This window comes from Erythrolamprus reginae, chromosome 1 (genome assembly GCF_031021105.1).
Source record: "Erythrolamprus reginae isolate rEryReg1 chromosome 1, rEryReg1.hap1, whole genome shotgun sequence".
NCBI lineage: Eukaryota > Metazoa > Chordata > Lepidosauria > Squamata > Dipsadidae > Erythrolamprus > Erythrolamprus reginae.
Window position 1 is genome coordinate 404,867,468 of NC_091950.1, and position 24,846 is coordinate 404,892,313.

The 24,846-nt window shown below is 43.3% G+C and overlaps 1 protein-coding gene across 1 annotated transcript in view; it reads right to left on the reverse strand.

Moving 5' to 3' along the window:
• The window catches only part of LOC139157926 (ras GTPase-activating protein 4-like), a 112,561-nt gene that overhangs the window by 14,969 nt on the left and 72,746 nt on the right, over positions 1-24,846 (reverse strand). The window contains exons 6-15 of the mRNA XM_070735180.1: positions 23,100-23,181; positions 21,213-21,347; positions 14,692-14,783; positions 11,990-12,107; positions 9,928-10,081; positions 5,079-5,143; positions 4,859-4,971; positions 2,502-2,694; positions 1,623-1,760; positions 36-180 (exon numbers count right to left, since the gene is read on the reverse strand). Coding sequence (XP_070591281.1) covers positions 36-180; positions 1,623-1,760; positions 2,502-2,694; positions 4,859-4,971; positions 5,079-5,143; positions 9,928-10,081; positions 11,990-12,107; positions 14,692-14,783; positions 21,213-21,347; positions 23,100-23,181 — 1,235 coding nt within the window. The remainder of the gene's footprint in view (positions 1-35; positions 181-1,622; positions 1,761-2,501; positions 2,695-4,858; positions 4,972-5,078; positions 5,144-9,927; positions 10,082-11,989; positions 12,108-14,691; positions 14,784-21,212; positions 21,348-23,099; positions 23,182-24,846) is intronic.

Genomic DNA, 24,846 nt, shown 5'->3' on the forward strand with positions numbered 1-24,846 from the left:
TTTCTTAATTCATTTGGCTTTATCCAAGCGCTTACCATCTTTCTCCTCAATGTCAATGAGCTGCAGGATGAACTGCTTCATCTGGGCAACACCGCGTTGAATGGTTGCTTGCAGAGGGGCCATCCAGGCTTCCTTGGTGCGGCTGATGCTGTTGTCCATGTTCCCCACGTTTTGGACAGCCTGGCCCAGCAGAAAATCAGAACAAGTCACCACAACTCAAGGACAGGCTTCACTCAGATTGAAGAGAGAGCCAGAATGGTTTGCAGGGGAGAGAATGCTGGGACTCATGAGAGGAAGGGGACAGAGATTTAAATAGCCACCTAGTCCAATCCAATCAGGAGTCATGTTTGGCTCAAGGGGGAGGAAGTGGGAAAGGAATGGGGTGGAGGAGAGGGAGAGGGAAAGGGGAAGAGAAAGAGATAAGAGCGGGGAGGAGAAAAAGGGAAGAGGAGAGGGAGGGGAAGGATAATGGGGAGGAAAGGGGAAGGTGAAAGGGAGAGGGGATTGAGAAGGAGAGGGAGAGGGAGGAAAGGGAGAGGGTGAGGGAAAGGGGAAGATAGAGGAGAAGAAGGGAATGGGTGAGGGAGGGGAGAATAGTGGGGAGGAGGAGAGGAAGAGGGGAACGGGAGAGGGTGAAGGGAGGAGGAGAGGGAGAGAGGAAAGGGTGAGGGAAAGGGGAGAGGGGGGATAGTGAGGAGAGGGAGAGAGAATAGGGAGAGGGGAATGGGAGAGGGTGAAGAACAGGGAAAGGGGAGGAGGAGGGAGAGGGGAAGGGGAGAGGGAGGATAGTGGGAAGGAAAAGAGGGAGAGGAGGGAGAAAAGGGAGAGCGGAATGGGAGAGGTGAGAGGACTGGGGAGGAGGAGACAGAGAGGGAGAGGGAAAGGGGAAAGGGAGAGGGGATTGAGAAGGAGAGAGGAAAGGGAGAGGGCAATGGGAGAGGGTGAGGGAAAGGGGAAGGGAGGGGAGTGGGGAGGAGAGGGAGAGAGGGAGAGAGGAAAAGGAGAAGGGAACGGGAGAGGGTGAGGGAAAGGGGAGAGGGGATAGGGAGAGAGGAATGGGAGAGGGTGAGGGAAAGGGGAAGGGAGGGGAGTGGGGAGGAGAGGGAGAGAGGGAGAGAGGAATGGGAGAGGGTGAGGGAAAGGGGAGAGGGGATAGGGAGAGAGGAATGGGAGAGGGTGAGGGAAAGGGGAGAGGGGATAGGGAGAGAGGAATGGGAGAGGGTGAGGGAAAGGGGAGGAGAAGGGAGAGGGGATTGAGAAGGAGGAGAGGGAGAGCGTGAGGGAAGGGGAAAGGGGATTGAGAAGGAGGAGAGGGAGAGCGTGAGGGAAGGGGAAAGGGGAAAGGGGAGAAGGGAAGGGAAGTGGGGGGATAGTGGGGAGGACAAGAGGGAGAGAAAGGAGGAAAGGGAGAGGGGAACAGGAGAGGGGAGAGGACTGGGGAGAAGTAGACAGAGAGGGAGAAGGGAGAGAGGTAGGGAAGGGGAAGGAAAGCAAGATGAGATGAAATTAGAAATTACAAAAGAGAACAGGGACACTTGACAAGAATAAAAAAAAAGAAAAGAAAGGAGCCCTTTTGGACATTATCTGGCTATTAAGAGCCTTTCTTCTGGGACAGATCTTACCTTGGCCAGCAGAAGCAGAGCCCGGCTGGTCTGAGCATTGGCGTGCTTTTCCCGTAGGTGGAAGAGTTTGGGGGACATAATGGCTGGAGAGAAGAATCGTAGGCAGAGGAAGCTGGTGATGGCAATGAATTTCACATTCTGCAAGTGAAAGAAGGATGGAGGTTTTGAAAAAGGATGGAAAGATGCCAAGGACAAAAACAATACCAAATCTCTCCATTTGGTGTCTTGGAGAGAAGGAGAGTGATAAGAATAAGATAACAAAACTATAAATGAAATTAGCCCTTCCTTAGGATATTGGATAAAAACACATTCAAATCCCTGCTGGATGCGATTGGAAAATCCTGCTTCTTTTCTTCCCAAGAGATCTTACAAGTTGCCTTACCTGACAAAGACTTATAAAATAATTTGTAATAACAAAAGAATTACAAAGAATTTACAAAATTATTTATCCCATATTCCCGGAAGCTGAGCGCGAGATTGAGTTAGAACAGGGGTGTCAAACTCAAGGCCCAGGGGCTGGATCCAGTACACGGGGTATTTAGATTTGGACAGCGGGGCCACCCTGGAAACAGCGAAGGACTGGCCCGCGGTGCTTCTGCCAGCGAAAATAGGCTCCCAAGCTCCGTTTTCGGCTGACACAGCCTCCTGCAACCCTCTGCCAGTGAAAACGAAGCTGTCATGGCAGCCGAAAACAGAGCTTGGGAGTCCATTTTTTCTGGCTGAGAGTTCGGGCCACCACAGGTGCCCCCCAATACGAGGGATGTCGAGCTGGCCATGGCTTCCCCGGCCCCCTGAGATCAAACATAATCCTGATGCGGCCCTCAATGAAATCGAGTTTGACCCCCCTGAGTTAAAATAATGTAACTCTGCCCAACTGACCTGATTTTTCTCCTCGGGGAACCGTTCTCCAACTCGCTTGAAAAGGAGCTGAAAAGTGGCACGGATGACAGGAGGGCACATTCTGGCAGACCTAGTGATGGTGTTCAGTAGGTCAGTCAGATACGACTGAAGGAGGTGGCCGCTCTGCTGGATCACCTCACTTTCACTGTGGATCCGGTGAAGGCTAGAGCACCTGGAACAAGACGCAAGTAGAGAACCATCTTTCAGCTGTGGTGAGGGGGGCGTTTGCCCAGGTTTGCCTGGCGCACCAGTTGCGGCCCTACCTGGACCGGGAGTCACTGCTCACAGTCACTCATGCCCTCATCACCTCGAGGTTTGACAACTGTAATGCTCTCTACATGGGGCTACTTTGAAAAGTGTTCGGAAACTTAAGATCGTGCAGAATGCAGCTGCAAGACCAATCATGGGCTTCCCTAAATATGCCCATGTCACACCAACACTCCGCAGTCTGAATTGGTTGCCGATCAGTTTCCAGTCACAATTCAAAGTGTTGGTTATGACCTATAAAGCCCTTCATGGCATCGGACCAGAATATCTCCGGGACCGCCTTCTGCTGCACAAATCCCAGCGACCGGTTAGGTCCCACAGAGTTGGCCTTCTCCGGGTCCCGTCAACGAAACAATGGCAGGACCCAGGGGAAGAGCCTTCTCTGTGGCGGCCCCGACCCTCTTGAATAAACTCCTTTCGTAAACTCCTTAAAACCCACCTCTGTCATCAGGCATGGGGGAATTGATTCCCCTGGCCCGTTTCTGTTTTATGTATGGTTTTTTGAGACGTATGATTGTTTTTTACATTAAGGGGTTTTAAACGGTTTTAATTATTGGATTTGTACTGTTTTTATTGTTGTGAGCCGCTGGAGTCTTGGGAGAGGAGCGGCATACAAATCTAATAAATAATAAAGAAGAAGAAGAAGCAATGACCAAATAACTCAAGCGCTTCCCTGTATGACACTCACAGCCATGTTGGATTACCAAAAATGCAGTAGCCAACCAGAGTGATGTCACATTCAAAATGGCAACTGGACGTTTTTTGGTTTTCCTTGAAGATGTTTCCCTTCTCATCTAAGAAGCTGCTTCAGTTCCAAGAAGCGAAACATCTTCCAGGAAAAATGAAGAATGTCCAGTTGCCCCTTGAAAGAAGCACCTTTGGGACAACCATGACTGGGATGCCTGAGAATCTGCACAGACATTAAAAATGGTTGTTCCATGCCCTGAATAGCCCATCAGTTTGCTGGAGAGTAGCAGGTGAAGGGCTTATTACATCATTAGAATTGGAGGAGGCTTTTCAACTCAGCCTTTCTCTACCTTAGCAATTTTAACCTGAGTGGATTTCAACTCCCAATATATACAGTACATATATAAAATTCAAATGTTCTAAAATTATGTTGCTTGATACATGTTTTTCATCTCAGCACCTCAGGCAATAAAACAATGATAATTGCCTTTAGCAAACACCAGGATTCAAGGACCCACTTTATTTCCTAGATAAGCAGGTCTGGTTTTTACTGTGCATAATTATATAAATCCTGCAGACTTTGCATTTTTACACTTCAAGGGCATCCTTATAAAGAATGTGGAATGCCTGACAATGACAGAACTTTCTCACAGTTGTTTTAGGAACTAGCATGCTGGCAAATCAAGATTTGTTTTCTATAAAAAACTTCTAATCTATGGCATATTTTTTAAAAAAACCATACCAACATTATTTCCCAGAATGCATTTGGGAATCAAATTAGCTATTTTTGAAGAACCAGGGATAGGAAATAGCAATCTTGAAGAACAAAAGGCCCCAATCCATCACCCTAGTTTCTATTCTGGTGAATGAGATGGTTGTGACTGATAATGCTCATAAGGGCTGCCAATGTCACTTGGCGGAACCCGGAGGAAGAGCCTTCTCTGTGGCGGCCCCGGCCCTCTGGAACCAACTCCCCCCAGAGATTAGAATTGCCCCCACCCTCCTTGCCTTTCGAAAGCTGCTTAAAACCCACCTCTGCCGCCAGGCATGGGGGAACTGAGATATGCTTCCCCCTAGGCCTTTACAATTTTATGCATGGTATGTCTGTATGTATGTTTGGTTTTTATATAATGGGTTTTTAACTGTTTTTAGTATTGGATTTTGTTATATACTGTTTTATTGCTGTTGTTAGCCGCCCCGAGTCTGCGGAGAGGGGCGGCATACAAATCCAATAAATAAATAAAATAAATAAATTTTGTGAAGGCACCCACAACCACTTCTCAAGGTTTTCTGTCCACTGGCTCAAAAATGGCAAGGCCCTTGACTGCAGGTCTCTCCTTCACAGAGAGTCCACCCCACTGTTGATCGTTCCTTCTTCCTACCCGATCTCTTTGCTTTCCACCTTGCTGGGATCTAGTTCGATGTATCTCTTCTCTTCAAAGACCCGGTTGATGGATGGCTTAAGGATTCGATGGAGGTACTGCATACCTGCCACCTATGGAGTCAGAGATTAAAGACAGAGCAGAAGATAGTGAGCTTCATAATGGTAGAAAGAGCCTCCCACCTCCCATCATCGAAGGAAGGCAACATCCCACAAAGTACCTTTAGAAATGACTCCATAGACTTAGAAGCTAAAGAGTTGCTCCGAAACAACGTGTTTGGTTCAACTGAAACACAGAAAGTGGTTTATGATTGGTCCACTGATCTATATACCCTTTTCAACCACTTCACCTTATTTTATGAAGAAAAACAGGATGACTTGCTATCTATTGATTACATTTTGACCCTTGAAGGGGTCAAGACATTTTTCACTGGTTGTCCCTATTGATTCAGCTATCTCTCTCTTAGATCAGGGGTGTCAAACTTGCGGCCTGGATGCATCATGTGCTGGCCCCGCCCCCGCGCAGTTTAGCGAAGGGGGGGGGAAGTCCCAATACATCATGTGATGCTGCGGTGATGATGCGAGTTTGACACACCTGTCTTAGATGATAGAAGCAGCAAAAGTGATTGACTGAAACAAATATGATATTCATCTTTGCCATTATTGGCTTTCAAAAATTTATTTTGCCTACTCAGTTGTTGTGGTTCAGCCTGAGGCTGCTCAGGGACCGTCTGTGTCTCTGCTGGCTCCATGCCCAGAGGAGGATGACAGCGAAGAGGAGGGGGCTGAACAGTCGGACCGGGGAGAGGAAAATCAGGAATGGGATGAAGGAGAACAGCATGAGAGCCCCGGGGGGGGGGGGGGGGGGCTCTCCCCAGCCAGTAGTTTGGAGTCATTAGGTGATGAAGCTCAAGCCGTCATTGACATGCGACAGAGACGGTCAGATCAAAGAAAGGAGCAATTAAAGAAGTATTATCAGCACTGAATTAGGAACAGCTGGGTTTGGGTGTGGTCCTCATCAGCAGGGTTTAAAAGGCAGGCAAGCCCTTGAAGCCATGTGGAGTGTTATCAGTTTGGAGTTGCGTTATCCTGTCTTGTTTCTCGGCGTCTCTGTTCCTGGCTTGTGGCCCAGCAGCTTTGGAAGACCCGTGGGAGGTGTAGGTCTGCTATCTACAGCCTCGGCTTGGCAGCAAGAATTCTGTATTGCTGCATGGACTTTTGCCTTCGTGGATATATCTGAAGATACAGCATTTTCCTTTTTGTAAGGACATTTTCTGTTACCTGTGTTTTTCTTGAATTTTATAAAACTGCCTTTGCCTTTTACCAGTGTGTCTGGCTTCTCTTTTTGGGTTGGTATTGGCTTCTGGAGTGACCCAGACAGAACACTCAGTATACTTCCCTCTAGAAACATAGAAACATAGAAGTCTGACGGCAGAAAAAGACCCCATGGTCCATCTAGTCTGCCCTTATACTATTTTCTGTATTTTATCTTAGGATGGATATATGTTTATCCCAGGCATGTTTAAATTCAGTTACTGTGGATTTATCTACCACGTCTGCTGGAAGTTTGTTCCAAGGATCTACTACTCTTTCAGTAAAATAATATTTTCTCATGTTGCTTTTGATCTTTCCCCCAACTAACCTCAGATTGTGTCCCCTTGTTCTTGTGTTCACTTTCCTATTAAAAACACTTCCCTCCTGGACCTTATTTAACCCTTTAATATATTTAAATGTTTTGATCATGTCCCCCCTTTTCCTTCTGTCCTCCAGACTATACAGATTGAGTTCATTAAGTCTTTCCTGATACGTTTTATACTTAAGACCTTCCACCATTCTTGTAGCCCGTCTTTGGACCCGTTCAATTTTGTCAATATCTTTTTGTAGGTGAGGTCTCCAGAACTGAACACAGTATTCCAAATGTGGTCTCACCAGCATTCTATATAGCGGGATCATAATCTCCCTCTTCCTGCTTGTTATACCTCTAGCTATGCAGCCAAGCATCCTACTTGCTTTCCCTACTGCCTGACTGCACTGTTCACCCCATTTTGAGACTGTCAGAAATCACTACGCCTAAATCCTTTTCTTTTGAAGTATTTGCTAACACAGAACTGCCAATACAATAGTCAGATTGAGGATTCCTTTTCCCCAAGTGCATTATTTTACATTTGGAAACATTAAACTGCAGTTTCCATTTCTTTGACCATTTATCTAGTAAAGCTAAATCATTTACCATATTGCCGACGCCTCCAGGAATATCAACCCTATTGCACACTTTAGAGTCATCGGCAAATAGGCAAACCTTCCCTACCAGACCTTCCCCTATGTCACTCACAAACATATTAAAAAGAATAGGACCCAGAACAGACCCTTGTGGCACACCGCTTGTAACCTGACTCTGCTCAGAATACTCGCCATTCACAACAACCCTCTGGTGTCTATGCTTCAGCCAGCTGCAAATCCATTGAACTATCCAGGGATTAAGTCCAATCTTCACTAATTTATCTATCAGCTCTTTATGTGGAACCGTATCAAAGGCTTTGCTGAAGTCCAGGTAGGCAATATCCACGGCACCACCTTCATCCAACACCTTTGTGACATAGTCAAAGAAATCAATGAGATTAGTCTGACATGATTTGCCTTCAGTAAAGCCATGCTGATTTGGGTCCAATAATTTATTGTTTTTTAGGTGCTGATTTATCCTCTTTTTCAGTAGAGTCTCCATCATTTTAACGACAACTGATGTCAAGCTAACTGGCCTGTAGTTACCAGCTTCTTCTCTACTGCCCTTCTTGTGGATAGGCACAACACTTGCCATTCTCCAATCCTCAGGAACATCTCCTGTTAACAAGGATTGGTTAAACAAATCAGTCAGGGGGGTAGCAATGATTTTCTCTATTGATTTTCCTCTTCCTCTTCCTTCTTATATTTCTTATTTCTTTTTTAAAATATTTTTTTGGGTTTTTAAAATTTAAAGTAATTAACTGGATTAAGATGTTTTATATTGTTTTGTTGTATGTTGTGACCCTCCCCGAGTCCTCGGAGAAGGGCGGTATAAAAGTCCAATGAATAAATGAATAATAAATAAATTATTTCAGATATTCTCTCCTCTTTGAATTCACTTTTACTTGCCTTCTGCTGCCTGTCCTGCCCACCCAGAAAGCTTGTAAATACCTTGACAGTTCCAAATTGAAGGCAAAGGAGTTTGGCCACAACTAAATCAACCACAATACTCATTGGGATTAAGACACAAGAAAAGACAGACAATTAATAAACTGAGTGGGACAGGTTTAGTGTGTTCAACGGCTGCATTTATACAAATTGCTATATACCCAAATAACAAAATGTCTCCTTATATCGCAATTATGGCAAACTTCCGGGTTCTAGCGCACATGCGTGCTGACGATCAGCTGGCTGGTGCGCATGCCAGTTTGGCACTGCCGCAAGTGTAAAGGGATCACACTCCAGAAAAGCCAAACTTCCAGATTCTAGTGTGCATGCACAGCCAATAATCAGCTTGCCAGCATACATGCGCACACTGGTTTTCAGCAGTGCCGTGCACATGAAAGACAACTGATTGCCATGCACGCATGTGCACCAGAAACCCAAAAGACAAACAGACAAGGCTGCACGTGCCACTTTGAACATGCGTGCCATAGGTTTGCCATCACGGTTATATAGCATGCTGTACCAAAATGGGAAAAATTATTTAACATAATGTAGCATGTAAATATATAGCATGTTGATTTACATGCTACATATGAAAATACCACAAGGACTCACAAACTACTAACTGCTACTAGTTAACCTACTGGTCCAACCAGTATCGGGTTGCTACCGGAATAGGTGGGGGATGGCGTTCGGGTAGCGAAAATGGAACTGCACGGCATTCCGATAGCAAAAACGGTGTGTGTACATGCATCGGAGCAAGATTTGGCTTCTGCACATGCACAGGAAGCAAAATCTCACGAGAGGACATGCGGGGGCGCGAGATTTCGCTGATTTTTGACAATTTTTTGCTTCTGGGCATGTGCGGAAGCAAAAAAATCACTGAAATTTTGCACGCCCGCATGTCTTCTCGTAAGATTTGTTTCCTATGTATGCACTCATTAAGTGTTGTACCCCATGATTTTTGACAAATGTATCTTTTCTTTTATGTACACTGAGAGCATATGCACCAAGACAAATGGTGGGTCCAATCACACTTGGCCAATAATGAATTCTACTCTGCTCTACTCTAAATCTTTGTCCGACATGCGTGCGAGCACTGGTCACCCAGAGCTGCATATGCAACTTCACTGGCAGTGTCGGCAAGCCGGAACCTCTGCCTGGGTCCAACCCCTTTGAACCACACACCTTCATGGTATTAAATGCCACTTTTCGTAATACAGTGTTCCCTCGATTTTCACGGGGGATGCGTTCCGAGACTGCCCGCGAAAGTTGAATTTCCGCGAAGTAGAGATGCGGAAGTAAATATACTATTTTTGCCTATGAACAGTATCACAAGCCATCCCTTAACACTTTAAACCCCTAAATTGCAATTTCCCATTCCCTTAGCAACCATTTAAATTATTACTCACCATGTTTCTTTATTAAAGTTTATTAAAAAATATTTATTAAAGGAGGACGAAAGTTTGGTGATGATATATGATGTCATTGGGCAGGAAAAACCGTGGTATAGGGGGGAAAACCGCAAAGTATTTTTTAATTAATATTTTTGAAAAACCGTGGTATAGACTTTTGGTGAAGTTCGAACCCGCGAAAATCGAGGGAACAATGTATTTCATTTACTATATATATAAAACCCATAAAAATTGCAATAAACTCCTGGCAGTTTATATGACAGAAGCAGTATTAAAATATTCATAGTTTCATTAACATGAAAAGCAATTAAAACCAACTCAACATCCCCCAATCACACCCCCCCCCCAAGAAAATTGCAGAACTTTTTCCAAGCTGTCACCAGGAACCAACACTGACTCAAAGGTACTCACCCCTACCCTCCCTCACACAATCTTACACACACAAAATCATAGTATAAAGTGATGAGTGCCCTCTTGCCCTGGTCCTTACAGGTTCTGTCCAGCTCCAGTTTGAAGAGGAGGTCCAAGAACTCTTTAATCAAGCCTTGGCCCAAGAAGAGCTTGACGAGGTTGACCGCAAGTTCCTGCCTGCATTCAGCTGTCGTGGTCTCATCAATCAGGGTTATTAAGTGCACTTTCTGGTTCTGTAAGGCAATGCACATTAATTTCAGAAGGGGAGGGTGTATTTTTCATAAAAACGTGATGTTTTGTGTGTCCCTTTGAACGTCTGCATTCTCTTTTTTATCAGGCACATTTTCATCAACTGTACAGCCTTTGTGCAGTGCCTTCCATTTCAAGCCACATAAGAGTCATAAGCCCTACATGGAATCGGACCAGTTTACTTGCCGGACCGCCTTCTGACGTATGAATCCCAGCGACCGGTTAGGTCGCACAGAATCGGCCTTCTCCAGGTCCCGTCAACTACACAATGTCACTTAGCGGGGCCTAGGGGAAGAGCCTTCTCTGTGGAGGCCCCAGCCCTCTGGAATCAGCTCCCCCCAGCGATTCGCACCGCCTCCACCCTCCTCGCCTTCTGCAAGAGTCTTAAGACTCATGTATGCTGCCAGGCTTGGGGCGATTAGACCTTAGCCCCCTGGCCAACGAATGTTATGCATGGCTGTTGTCTGACAGGATATGATTTTTTAAAATATAATTGGGGATTTTAGACTAGTTTACTTAGTTTTAATTAATTGGATTTAGGCTATTGTATTCTATTGTTTCTTTTTATACGTTCTAAGCCGCCCCGAGTCATAGGAGAGGGGCGGCATATAAATCCAACAAATAGATAAATGTATGAGCCAAAAACATATTCCTGCCTAAGGCAAAAGATAGCAATATCACTTAGACTTATATACCGCTTCCCAGTGCTTCCCAGCCCTCTCTAAGCAGTTTACAGAGTCAGCATATTGCCCCCAACAATCTGGGTCCTCATTTTACCCACCTCGGAAGGATGGAAGGCTTGAGCCTGGAGAGATTTGAACTGGTGAACTACAGCCAGCAGAAGCAGCTTGCAGTATTGCACTCTAACCACTGCGCCACTAACGCTCATGATGAAACATTGATGAAGATTCTCAGTCACCCAGACAGAGTTATCTGGGAGTTGAGTCAAGGCCACTGGACTTCTTTTCTTTTTGGTTTGAAATGGTTTGTGGCTTATCAGAGCAGCATCTTCAGCCTGAGATTGTTCATCAACAAGGAAACTACTTTGATAAGCAGCTTCCCCCAGAGATTAGGGACTTGGAACCAGCTCCCCCCCAGAGATTAGGATTGCCCCCACCCTCCTTGCCTTTCGCAAACTTCTTAAAACCCACCTCTGCCATCAGGCATGGGGGAACTGAGACATCTCCCCCTGGCCTATATAATTTATGAATGGTATGTTTGTGTGTGTGTCATGTTTTTTTAAATAAGGGGTTTTTAGAGACTTTTTAATATTAGATTTGTGATACATTGTTTTTTGTTATTGTTGTGAGCCGCCCCGAGTCTGCTGAGAGGGGCGGCATATAAATCTAATTAGTTAGTTAGTTAGTTAGTTAGTTAGTTAGTTAGTTAGTTAGTTTGTTAGTAAGTAAGTAAGTAAGTAAGTAAGTAAGTAAGTAAGTAAGTAAGTAAATAAATAAATAAATAAATAAATTAAAAAAAATGTTTCAAAGTAAAAAGAAAAGGGGTCCAGTTGCCATGACTCAACCTCAACACATGGCCCTTTGCTCTGTGTACAAAAACTGACCCAGCAGCTCAATTTTGCTTCAATATTAGCAATCAGAGAAAATTAAGAGCTATGGTGGTGCAGTGGTTGGAATGCAGTACTGCAAGCTACATCTACTGCCTGCAATTTGGCAATTCAAATCTCACCAGGCTTAAGGGTGACACAGCCTTCCATCCTTCCTAGGTGGGTAAAATGAGGACTCAAATTGTTGGGGACTATAGGCTGACGCTTTGCTGGCTGAGGAATTCTGGGAGGTGAAGTCCACAAGTCTTAAAGTTGCCAAGGTTGGAGATCCCTCAATTAGTAGACCTCCAAAGTCGAATTCTGTTATTCTGTTATTCCGCCTCACCTTTATCCCTGCTTTAACTTCCTGGCACAACAGCTCGACAAGGGGCTGGTAGTAGAGGGATGGCAGAACCATCTCATCCCGAAGCTGTACTTGGAGGTGTAAGGATCCTAGATTCCCTCTGAAACACATGGAAAAAATAAGGAGATTAGATATGCCTTATAAGTTGGTTACTACTTTCCTAGCATTTGGGGATGGTGGACAAATTTCAGTTTGGTCTCAGTGGACGATCTCATGGAATATTTCTCACCAGCAGCTCCACACTTATTCTCCAAAGAAGCAAAGTTAATGTTCTGCCCCAGCTACAGAGCAGAAAGAACGTAGCGCACATGTCCAAACCTATTGTTCACTCAATTAACAACTACAGTGGAACCCCGACATAAGAGCTGCTCTACTTAAGAGCAACTCGAGATAAGAGCTGGGAGGGGAGAGATATTTTTGTTCTACTTACAAGCCCAAATTCGAGATACAAGCGCCAAGGAGCTGTCTCCTGAAGCCAAACGCTAACTTCCGCGTTCGGCTTCAGGAGACAGCTGCGAAGCGGCGCGCGTGTTTTAAAAGGTTGCAGCCGGCCTGGGGGGCTCGGGGGGGTGCTTGCAGCTTTCTTTCTTGCTCTTTTTCTTTCTCTCTTTTACCTTCCCTTCCTCTATTTCTTCTTTTCTTTCTCCTTCCCACCTTCTTCCCTCCCTCCCTCCCTTCACTCATTCCTCTCTTACTCTCCCCTTTCATAAGTTTCCTTGCTTCCTTCCTCTGTTCCTGTCCCTTCCCCCTTTCTTTCTTTTTTTCTTGCTTTCTTTCTTGCTCTTTTTCTTTCTCTCTTTTACCTTCCCTTCCTCTATTTCTTCTTTTCTTTCTCCTTCCCACCTTCTTCCCTCCCTTCCTCCCTTCACTCATTCCTCTCTTACTCTCCCCTTTCATAAGTTTCCTTGCTTCCTTCCTCTGTTCCTGTCCCTTCCCTCTTTCCTTCCTTCCTTCCCACCCTCCGTCCATTCATTCACCCATTCCTCTCTTGATCGCTTAAAGCCGGTCCCTGGTGCAAAAAGGGTTGGGGACCTCTGTCCTACAGGATTGGGTGGCAGAGAAGTTGAACATATATGTACATGTACATTTCTTCATTAAAAACATGTCTTTCTGCATAATTTAGACTAACTTTGTGAGTTTTTTGAGGGCTGGAACCAATTAAAATTATTTACATTAATTCCTATGGGGAAAAGTCGTTCGAGATAAGAGCTGCTCGACTTAAGAGCCCAGGTCCAGAACGAATTAAACTCGTATCTCGAGGTACCACTGTACTAATCTTGCTTAGTAGTTGACACATGCAAACACAAGTTAAAGCAGTCTTTTCTTGAAAAACCACTCAATCAAATGGCATTACTTCCATAAAGTCAAAAATTAAGCCTAAGCAATTAATCCTGGATATCTCAAGAAGCTTACAAGGGTTGGCAAAATGCCAAGAAGCAGTCCGCAGGAAAAAAGCCAAAACAGATAAGCTGAGTATACGTTTTCAGACCACGGAGGCACCTGAATGAATAAACGTCTTTTCTTGCACAGTTTTTGCTGTCGTTATCATCCCTTAAGTAGGGCTAGGGTAGTGGCCAATTAGTCCCAAGCCTTACTATCAAGAAGACCTCCTCCCGAGGAACTATTCCTGCCTTTTGGCATCTCTGCGTCCTGGTGCATTTAGAAGAGTCTCCTCCTCATCTTCCTCATCACTGATGTAAGGTGCTGGAGGTTCCGAAGGCCCCAGCAGAACCTCTGCCTCTAGCACTGAGTCCTTGGCAGTCTTCCTCATGGTCCGACTCGGGTGCTAGCAGCCTCTTCTCAAGCGGGATCTGCTACCAGCTGCATGGGCTGCTGGCGGGCCACAACAGTTAATCTCAGATGCTCCTAATAGCCTTAGGGCAAAAGTATCTCATCAGACAAAAATAAATAAACAACCCCCAAGTAAAAGTAGATCAGTTGAATCAGTTCAAGACACTGTAAGGAAACTTCTAATGTTTTTGAAGGAATCCCTTCTGAACAAGGGTGGCTTTCACTTACCTTCCACATTGGTTTGCAAATGTGAACATTCATCCCCGCGTGCTCTTTACTCGCACGTACGCCTACTGTGCATGCGCCCAGCCACGAAAACGTGGCTAAATAGGACAGCATTATGTCTAAGCAGGTCAGCAGGCCTCCACCCAAAGTCAGTGCTTCCGGTTCACCAGGCAAGGGATCCTTGTCGCCGCCACTACCAGCGCAGTTGTGTGCGCAGCTCCAGCCGACTGGCAGGCTGACGGGTGCCCATGCAAGATTTGGCTTCTGCACATGCTCAGGAAGCAAAACCTCATGCAAGGACGCAAGGACGCATGAGATTTCACTGATTTTTGGTGTCTTTTTGCTTCCTTGCATGTGCGGAAGAAAAAAACCAGATAAATCTCGAGTGCGCGAGCATCCTCATGCGAGATTTCGCTTCCTGTGCATGTGCAGAAGCTAAATCTCGCGTGAGCGCACCCGCCTGCCCACAGGTCACCTGAAACTGCGCACGAAGCTCCATTTCCCCTACCACACTAGAGAGTGGCCCATATCGGTAGGAACCCAATACTGGGTTTCACCCAAACTAGTCCAAATCAGCAGCATCTCACCCATGCTTCTGATTGTGCTTCCTAGCGTCAGTTTTCATTTCTCCTTTGACGGTCTGGTAGGTACTGAGAATTCAGACTTACTCATCCAGTCCTGGTTTGGATTTGTCTGGGCGGAGCAAAAACCATCCTTCTTCCCGCTGGGCAGCCTTCAGCCTTTGGACATTGAATACCACCTGCAGATCAGAAACATAGAAACATAGAAGACTGACGGCAGAAAAAGACCTCATGGTCCATCTAGTCTGCCCTTATACTATTTTCTGTATTTTATCTTAGGATGGATCTATGTTTATCCCAGGCATCTTTAAATTCAGTGATTGTGGATTTACCAACCACGTCTCCTGGAAGTTTGTTCCAAGGATCTACTACTCTTTCAGTAAAATAATATTTTCTCATGTTGCTTTTGATCTTTCCCCCAACTAACATCAGATTGTGTCCCCTTGAAAGAAATATCCAATGGGATTGGTGGCTTCCCAAAGATGTTACTCAGCAGTGGGTTACTCCCGGTTTGGCCCAGTTCTGTGAACCAATAGCGATGTCAGTGGGAGGCTCTGCCTACCCACCCGGGACGCTTCTGTGCATATACAGTAGTGTCACATGTATGTGCATGTGAGTGCACATGCAAACCAGTAGCAAGGTGTTAACTACTCAAGGACCAGTGATCAGGTGGCAAGTAAGTTAAGGGGTACGCCCAGTGATGGGCTGCTTCCCCCACGGGGGATGGACACAGCAGGGGTAGTAAGTTTATGCACTATTTATTGAATACTTAATAGTTTTTTTTATTGTCCTTCCTTATTTGGTGTTCTGTCGGGCTCTCTGGTAGAATCCTCCCAAAAATTCACAGGTACAAATTTCAGACACACACACATTTGAAAATGCAAAACAATGTTCTTTATGATGAAAAGTCACTTAAACTAAGCCCTCTTTTGGTATAGCAAAGAGCACTTGTCTCCAAACAAACTGGTAATTTGTACAAGTCCCTTATCAGTTCTGTGATACTTAGCTTGCAGCTGTGAGGCAATTCACAGTCCTTCCTCTTTCACAAAGTGAAACACACTTTGCTCTGGTTTAGTTTCAAAGCGGGGGAAAATCAGCACACAAAAGGTCAAAGTCATTGTTCGTGTTTATTGCTTGTGTTTTATTTATTTATTTATTTGATTTTTATGCCGCCCTTCTCCTTAGACTCAGGGCGGCTTACAACATGTTAGCAATAGCACTTTTTAACAGAGCCAGCATATTGCCCCCACAATCGGGGTCCTCATCCGGGTTCTTTTATCCTTGAAAGCCACCCAAAATTACATATATCAGACTGGTAGCTATATAAATGAAATCAAATCAAACAATAAATCTGTTTTATCATTGATTTAATGATAATAATTCCCTCAACACTGTCAAACTATTTACTAAGTCTGCACTACTATTACTACTAGTTTTTTCTCATCATTCCTATCACCCATTTCCTCCAACTTATGACTGTATTTATTTATTATTTATTTATTAATCAGATTTGTATGCCGCCCCTCTCCGCAGACTCGGGGCGGCTCACAGCAATCGCCATACAATGTAAACAAATCCAATATTTAAATTAATTTTAAAACACCACAAGTTAAAACCAATCATACACACTAGCATACCATACATAGATTTTATAAGCCTAGGGGGAAGGAACATGTCAATTCCCCCATGTATGACTGTAACTTGTTGCTTGCATACTTAAGATGTTTATTAATATTGTTTCTTCATTGCTTATTTGACCCCTATGACAATCATTAAGTGTTGTAGCTCATGAATCTTGACAAATGTATGTTTTCTTTCATGTACACTGAGAGCATATGTACCAAAGACAAATTCATTGTGTGTCCAATCCCACTTGGCCAATAAAAAAATCTATTCTGTTCTATTCTATTCTATTCTGTTCTATTCGCATCCAGTGCCTAGTGTGGTTAAGAAGATTCACTGCCTGAAACAAAAACATCCATCTCTCTCATAAACGCCATTCGTTCATTCATTCGTTCGTTCATTCATTCATTCATTCATTCATTCATTTAGATTTTTATGCCGCCCTTCTCCTTAGACTCAGGGCGGCTTACAACATGTTAGCAATAGCACTTTCCATTTTCTGGCAGACCCCTTCATCTTATAACATCTCCACCAAGGTTCCTTCGTAAAAGGTGCAGGTGGGTCACTCGGCCACCACACAGTGTGTCATCCTTTCTCAATGAGTCAAACGGCCAGGGAGCCTCTTAAGGCAGTGTTTATCAAACAGTGGGGCGAGCCCCCCTGAGAGGCACAGAGCGATGCCGGGGAGGGGGGGCACATGATCCCAGGGAATGTGGGGGTTTTTTGCTGCAGAGAGTAGGGGGTTTTTGCACCGAAGAATAGCGCACAGAACAGAGCAGGAGATATGAAGTGCAGATAACAAACCCGTAAGAGACACCATGGGAAAATATTTAACAGGGATGAAAAGAAAGGAGGAGAGAGATGGAGATAATGAGACAAACGTAAGTTTCCCGAAAGCTAAGATGAAGCAAAGTATGCAGTGCTTGACTTCACTGTGACTATGGTGTGAGATGAGGAAAGACCGCTATGTTTACTGTGTCTAAAAATGTTGGCAGCAGACAGCATGAAGCCAAATAAAATAAGGCATCACATAAACACATGATTCCCCTATTATGCTGAAAAGAGCTTGAGGTTTTTCAGTGAAAATGTGCCAAATATTGCAAACAATCGTCCCAGCCGAAAGTTGGGGGGTGCGAAATGTTTACTTCTTCCTGGGGGGGGGGGGGCGCATAACAAAAAATAATTGAGAAGCATTGTCTTAAGGGTATGTGGGGAGGGCAGGGACAGGGGTTTGGTCCCAGTTCACTCCCTACAATGCTTAAAAATAAGAGTGGTATAGAACCAAGATGGGCGGCAAATAAATCTAATAAATAAGCGGCAAAGATGATTCTGCAGTGATCTAGCAACAAGGGAAGACAGACTGCTTTGTGGTGCAGTGACTCATCATTAATTACGCAGCCACATTTTCCCAAGAATTGTTAAACATTAAAAAATAAGCATCAAGTGGTGGGTTGTAAATGATTTTTGCAACTGTTTTGCGTGTGCACAGTGCTTCTGCACATATGCAGATGTTTCCTAGGCAGGTGGGCGGAGCTACCGGTTCTAAGAACCAATCCAAACTAGGAGCAACCCACTGCTGATCCATTCACAGGTTGCACCATGTGGCTTATTGGTTTGGGCTTGGGTGTTGTGGGGACCTAACTTTTTGTTGAACACATAAATGAAAAGTTAATGAAAAAGTAGTACTCTTCTTGTTATGAAGGATTGGATTCAAGGGATCTGTTTTTCAAAAGGCATTTTTATCTACTATTAAACGTGGTACATCTTTCAGTGACATAGTTGTCATGATCTCATCTAATATTAGAAAATTGTTATTTAGATACCTCTTTGATTGTTGATTGTTATGTGGCAAACTAGATTATTTCCACCTTTTCTGGTTTTATTTGTGTTTTGTAGTTTTTCATGTATTTCCTTCCCATTTTTGGGTATTTTTTCCCCCTATTTCTTTCTGGAAAATTAGTTAAGATAAAATATAATAAATAACCCAGGCTAAAGCAAGTCATGACTCTGTAACAAGAGCCTCTATCGACACTTTTAGATAGGTAGGTCCTGTTCTATCCCGGGGCTTTTCAGATTGAAAAAAAGGGCTAAAACCCACAATTTAAGCTTTGAATTTAATCTTTATATGAAAAAGCAACATTTTCAAGCAGAATTCAGACTTTGAAAGTTCATGGAATAGATTTCACTGCTGTGAAGTTATCAGATAAGCTTCCAGGAAAGGTGCCAGCATCAGGGCTAATTGCATTCCAGCAAGATAAAACAGGCAATGAGTCATAGGGTATATAATTCAGCTCACCACATTCTGACAGGCAGGCAAGTTCTAGCAGATTACTTTTGCAGAGCAGAAACAGGTATTTCAGGAAGCATTTTCTAGAACCCCAGATCTAACACAACGTCCATGAAAGCAATGTTGAAACTCCATCCAGAATTTCCCAGAATCCTTCTCTTTTATACCTGCTGGGAGTGGTCATCAAACCCCTAGAGTTAAAACTACAACCTACTTCCTTTTACCATACAAGTGTTGTTGTCTGCTTTGTAATCTCATGAATCAAGCATCTAACAGTGGCTCATTCACTCTAATGTCCCCTTTATCCTTTGAATCGGACCAATCCCTCATTGACGTATCTGCCATGTTTGGTGATCCCTTGGGTTCATCCAGGTCTATCTCTCCCTCACTTTCACTCTCTGCATCAGCTGTCAACCCCACTGGTCCAGGGTATCCAAATGGGCCTGGCTCATCCTCCTCAGAATCTATCATTACCAGAGGTGGACGAGGATCACTCATAACACGTCCCAGTGTTATTATTAAACAACAGATATTTTTCCTTTCTTTTAAGTATAAACTGTAGGAAGAAAAATCCGGTCTGGTTCCAAGATAGGAGAAAGGTACTGGAAATAAAATGGAGGCTGACCGCAAGGAAAGAAAGTTTATTTGGTTGTAGAAAGACTTAAAATGGTAACCTAACATCAAAAACATCATCAAAAAAGCACAACAAAGAATGTTCTTTCTGCACAAGCTCAGGAAGCTCAAACTGCCCAAGGAGTGCTGATACAGTTCTACAGAGGAATCATTGAGTCTGTCATCTGCACCTCTATAACTGGTTTGGTTCTGCAACCCAACAGGACCGACACAGACTTCAGAGGATAATCAGACCTGCAGAAAAAACAATTGCTGCCAACCTGCCTTCCATTGAGGATCTGTTATACTGCACGAGTCAAAAAGAGGGCGGGGAAAATATTTACTGACCCCTCGCATCCTGGACCCAAACTGTTTCAACTCCTACCCTCAAAACGTCGCTACAGAGCACTGCACACCAAGACAACTAGACACAAGAACAGTTTTTTCCCGAACGCCATCACTCTACTAAACAAATAATTCCCTCAACACTGTCAGACTTTTTAGTAAATCTGCACTTCTATTTCTACTAGTTTTTTTCTCATCATTCCTATCATCCTTTTCCTCCCACTTAGGACTGTATGACTGTAACGTTGCTTGTATCCTAAGATTTTTATTAATATTGATTGTTTCTTCATTGCTTATTTGACCCCTATGGCAATCATTAAGTGTTGTACTACATGATTCTTGACAAATTTATCTTTTTCTTTTATGTACGCTCAAAGCATATGCACCAAGACAAATTTCTTGTGTGTCCAAACACACTTGGCCAATAAAATTCTATTCTATTCTATTCTGAAAACAAATGGTTTATTTGGTTGCAGAAACTTCAGTGACAGCAGCAGTTTCTGGAGTGGCTGACAAAATAGCTAAGTGAGTGGATGGCTCTTTATAGGATTCTGGGGTTTGGGGTTTGAGATGCTCCAGGGGGTTGTACAATATAGTGAGCTTTATCTTTTACTATTTCAATGGTGAAGGGTTAATCCTTTTATGTCCTAAAGGTCAGGTCCTGTCCTTAGAATTTGGGTGGGGGAATGCAAATTCTTAATCCCATCAGCTCCAGCCTTCTGTGGGAGTTTGTGGCTGAAGGCGTTTTGCTTGTGAATTGTTTGGCCCAGTCTTTCTTAATGGATACAAAAGATCCATCTATTGTGACTTCTGCTAGATGCTATCGGGCTGCTTTCTGCCTTTAAGAGCATGCCTCTCTATTTCTCCTTTGGGAAAATAAAATATTCTGCCTCTTTTTAATATTAAGAATAAATAATATTTTTAATCGGGAGTGGTGGCGGGAAGTTTCCTACAGTACTAGGGAAAAAAGCAAGAAGAAATAGTGAAAAAGCAAAGAAACAAACATCAGTATCATTGAGAACCGCACTATATTCAAGGCAGTACATGTTGGGGGACAGTTTTGCGCACGCGGAAGGTAACCCCACCAACTAGCCACAGTTCACCACTATACTTAATTGAAGTTTTCAATGGAAAGCACTGCAGCAGGCTTTCTTGTAAATATATATTTTACTTTTCTTCTTAGCAAAATGTTTCTCTAAATAAACTATCACAAACTATCGTACACTACTATTACATCCACCACTGCAACCACCCACAAACCACTAAGCACTAAACCACCAATCACTATAACAAATCACTAACTCACAAACCACATCACTATAACAAACCACACCCATGCAAGGGTGTTACTCCTAATATATAGGTGACAGCCAATCAGGTTGCAGCACAATTAGCAAACCCATGATTGCAAACTGATTATGGCTTACATCATCCTTTCCTATGGTTACAAACCATTTTCTTGCATTGTAATATTATCTCAAGAAATAAACTTATGTCTGACAGTACAAGCACCCAAGACCTTGATGTTTTCAACTACAGCCATGTTTCATTTCCAGGCTTTCGTATCCCACATCTTAGTCACAAGAATTTACAAGCAGCAATTTCAGGTTATTGCTCTCCTCTCGGGTTCTCAAGTCAGTTTCTAAATATAGCAAAAGCAGGACAGTCTTTCAACAGAGCTGCCTCCGTGCGTCTCAGATGTGCTAACCTGCCTTCAGCGCGTCCTTCTTTTTCAACTCACCTTCCCCAAAAAATCATTCCGGCTGACAAGATCCCAATCCCAGACTTCAACAACGCACAGCTTTTCTGTGGCTGACTCATCCAGGTCAAACTCAAAGGTCTCGTTCCATCTGGGGTAGCAAGATTTTTTGATCACCTGAAGAATGAAATAGGAAGACAATTCCGTTGCACAGGTAGCCCTCAAATTAGGGCCACAATTGAACTCAACATAGATCGATTGATTGATTGATTGATTGATTGAGTGATTCATTCATTCATTCAACTTCTATGCCGCCCAATCCCGAAGGACTCAGGACGGCTTACAACACTATAAATTACAAAAATAATTTTAAAAAGTCAAATATAAAATCTAAACTATAAAACCTTAATTAAAAGCCATAATAAACTAACCAGTCAACATGCATACATGACATTCATACAATTTAGCCATGATAGTTGTTGAATTCATGGCCCCCAGGCCCGCCGGCAAAGCCAGGTCTTTGTGGCCTTATGAAAAGCCAATAGGGTGGGAGCAGTACAGACGTCGGGGGGGGGGGGTTGATTCCATAGATCTGGGGCTGCAACAGAGAAGGCCTTCCCCCATGGTCCCGCCAACCTGCATTGTTTAGTCAATGGGACCTGGAGGAGGCCAACTCTGTGTGCTCTTATAGGTCACTGGGAGGTATATGGCAAAAGACGGTCCTCTAAATAGTCTGGCCCTGAGCCATATAGGGTTTTATAGGCAATAACCAACACCTTGAATTGTGCCCGGAGACTAATAGGAAACCAGTGCAGCTCACGAAGCGTAGATGTTATATGGGTGTACCGAGGTATTTCTCTTGATAGGCAAGGCAATTGGGTAAGTTTTGCCCCATTTTTACAATCTTTCTTGCCACCTTTGTTAAATGAATCTCTGCAGTTGTTCAGTTGTTTATTTATGAACAGAGGAGGGATTCACATAATTTCCCTAACGGTTTGTCAAACACCAACAATGTTTCTACAAAAACAGGGTTGAGCACTCTGCAGGCCTCCCAATCCCTCGGTGCACCGTGTTTTTTGCAAAAATGGATCCATTTTTCACCTATTTTTGTGAAAAACGGGGCACACAGAGGGTTTGGGACGCCTGCAGAGTGCTCCTGGGCTGGGGGAAGGCAAAAATGTCCCAATTTTTGCAAAAAAGGCCCATTTCCACCTCGTTTTTTTGCAAAAATGAGGTGTACAGATGCTTGGGAGGCCTGCAGAGTGTTCTTAAGGACTGGGGGAAGGCAGGTTTTTGCCTGTTCTTTTGCAAAAATGGGGATATTTTTGCCTTTTCCCCAGTCCCCAGGAGCACTCTGCAGGCCTCCCAAACCCTCTGCGCACCCCATTTTTGCAAAATATGGGCCCATTTTTCGCAAAAATGGGATGCGGGGACAGGGTTTCAGGTCAAAAATGGCTGTATTTGATGTATAAGACGCACCGACATTTCCACCCTCTTTTAGGGGGGGAAAGGTGTGTCTTATATTCCAAAAATATGTTTCTTAAATGTAATAAATACGATTGATAATATTTTATTCATATTAAAAGATAATATGAAATATTATATAATATTGAAATATTGGATAACTAAACAATGAAATATTATAATTTAATATAAAGATGTATATTATATTATTATTATTATTATTATTATTATTATTATTATTATTATTATTATTATATAAGCTTGTTAAATGAAACAAATGTGATTCATATTAATTTTTTTGTATGGGATGTATGATACCCAGGTACCACACTGTTCACACGCTGATGCGTTTGTAAAAATAAAAAAAATAAAAACTTTTTAAAAAGTAAACCAAAATTAGATAAACAACTTCAATTTCAAACATTGGTGTAGTCCCATCTTCTTTTCCTGACCACCTCAACTCACCGAAGTCTCCTGAATCTTGTTATTATAGCGGACTCTGACAAAAGGATCAGAAGCTCCATTCCGATCTTTCCGAGCTAAATCCCTTGAAAGAAAGAAAGAGAAGGAAGATTACAGATGCTGAAGGTACCAATTGAATGAACATATGAAAAGAATAAGACACATTTCACTCCCAAAAAACTAAAGTCTATCATATATTCTATTTATTTTATTTATTTGCTTGTTTTGTCAAGTACGTATTGGTGGCATACAAAGATATAATAATATTTTAATTAATTAATTAAAATATTAATTAATTTAGTTAGTCCAATATACAATAATACACAATGAAGGTACTAGAAGACACCTTCTAGGAAATAGAATTAGAGAAAGAATAGAAGAGAGAATATAGGATAAAATAAATCAATAAGAGAATAGAAGAAAGATACAGTATAGGGATACAAGAGATATGGGAGATAGGAGAGACAATAGGACAGGTGTTGGAAGGCACTCTAGTGCACTTCTGCATGCCCCTTACTGACCTCTTAGGAATCTGGATTGGTCAACATGATACTAGTAAAAAAAAATAAGAAACATTAAGATGGGGTGGAAGACTCATGCAGAATGTGGCCGCGAGAGCTATCATGGGCTTTCCTAAATATGCCCATGTTTCATCAACACTCCGCAGCCTGCACTGGCTGCCGATCAGTTTCTGGTCACAATTCAAAGTGTTGGTTATGACCTATAAAGCCCTACATGGCATTGGACCAGAAAATCTTCGGGACCACCTTCTGCCACACAAATCCCAGCGACTGATTAGGTCCTACAGAGTTGGCCTTCTCCGGGTCCGGTCGACAAAACAATGTTGTCTGGCAGGACCCAGGGGAAGAGCCTTCTCTGTGGTGGCCCTGGCCCTCTGAAATCAACTCCTCCCGGAGATTAGGACTGCCCTCACCCTTCTTGCCTTTTGCAAACTTCTGAAAACCCATCTATGTCGCCAGGCTTGGGGAAATTGACGTACCCCTAGCTGTTCCATTTCATGTATGGTTTGTTTGGACTGTATGACTGTTTTATAACGGGTTTTTATCGTTGTTTTTAATATTAAATTTTTATTTCTGTATTATTTATTTTGAGCCGCTCCGAATCTCCGGAGGGAGGCGGCATACAAGTCTAATTAATAATAATAATAATAATAATAATAATAATAATAATAATAATAATATGATCCACTGGAACTTGTGCCGGAACTACCATTTACCAGTGGCAAAGAACTGGTGGGATCATAAGCCCGAAAAAGTGGTCGAAAATGAGCAAGCAAAACTACCGTGGGACTTCCGACTTCAGACTGGCCGAATTCTGAAGCATAACACACCAGACATTGTGATCGTGGAGAAAAAGTAAGTATGGATAATGGACATCGCAATCCCAGGAGACAGCAGAATTGAGGAGAAGCAGCTAGAGAAATTAGTGAAATACGAAGATCTAAAAATCGAGCTGCAACAACTCTGGCATAAGCCAGTGAAAGTGGTCCCAGTGGTACTTGGCACGCTGGGTGCAGTACCAAAGGATCTCAGCGGAAAGACTTCCTCCCTTGTCCAGCACATTAAAAAAACAGGGCACGAAATTGACTTTGAAAAAACTAAATTACTTTCCAAAACAGAAAATTTTTATAGAAGAATTACTATGGAAGCTATAGAGATTGAGAAACACCCCCTCTGCATGAACAAAAGGGATGATACGTCCCGCCTACCAGAGATTTGGAAACCAGCCT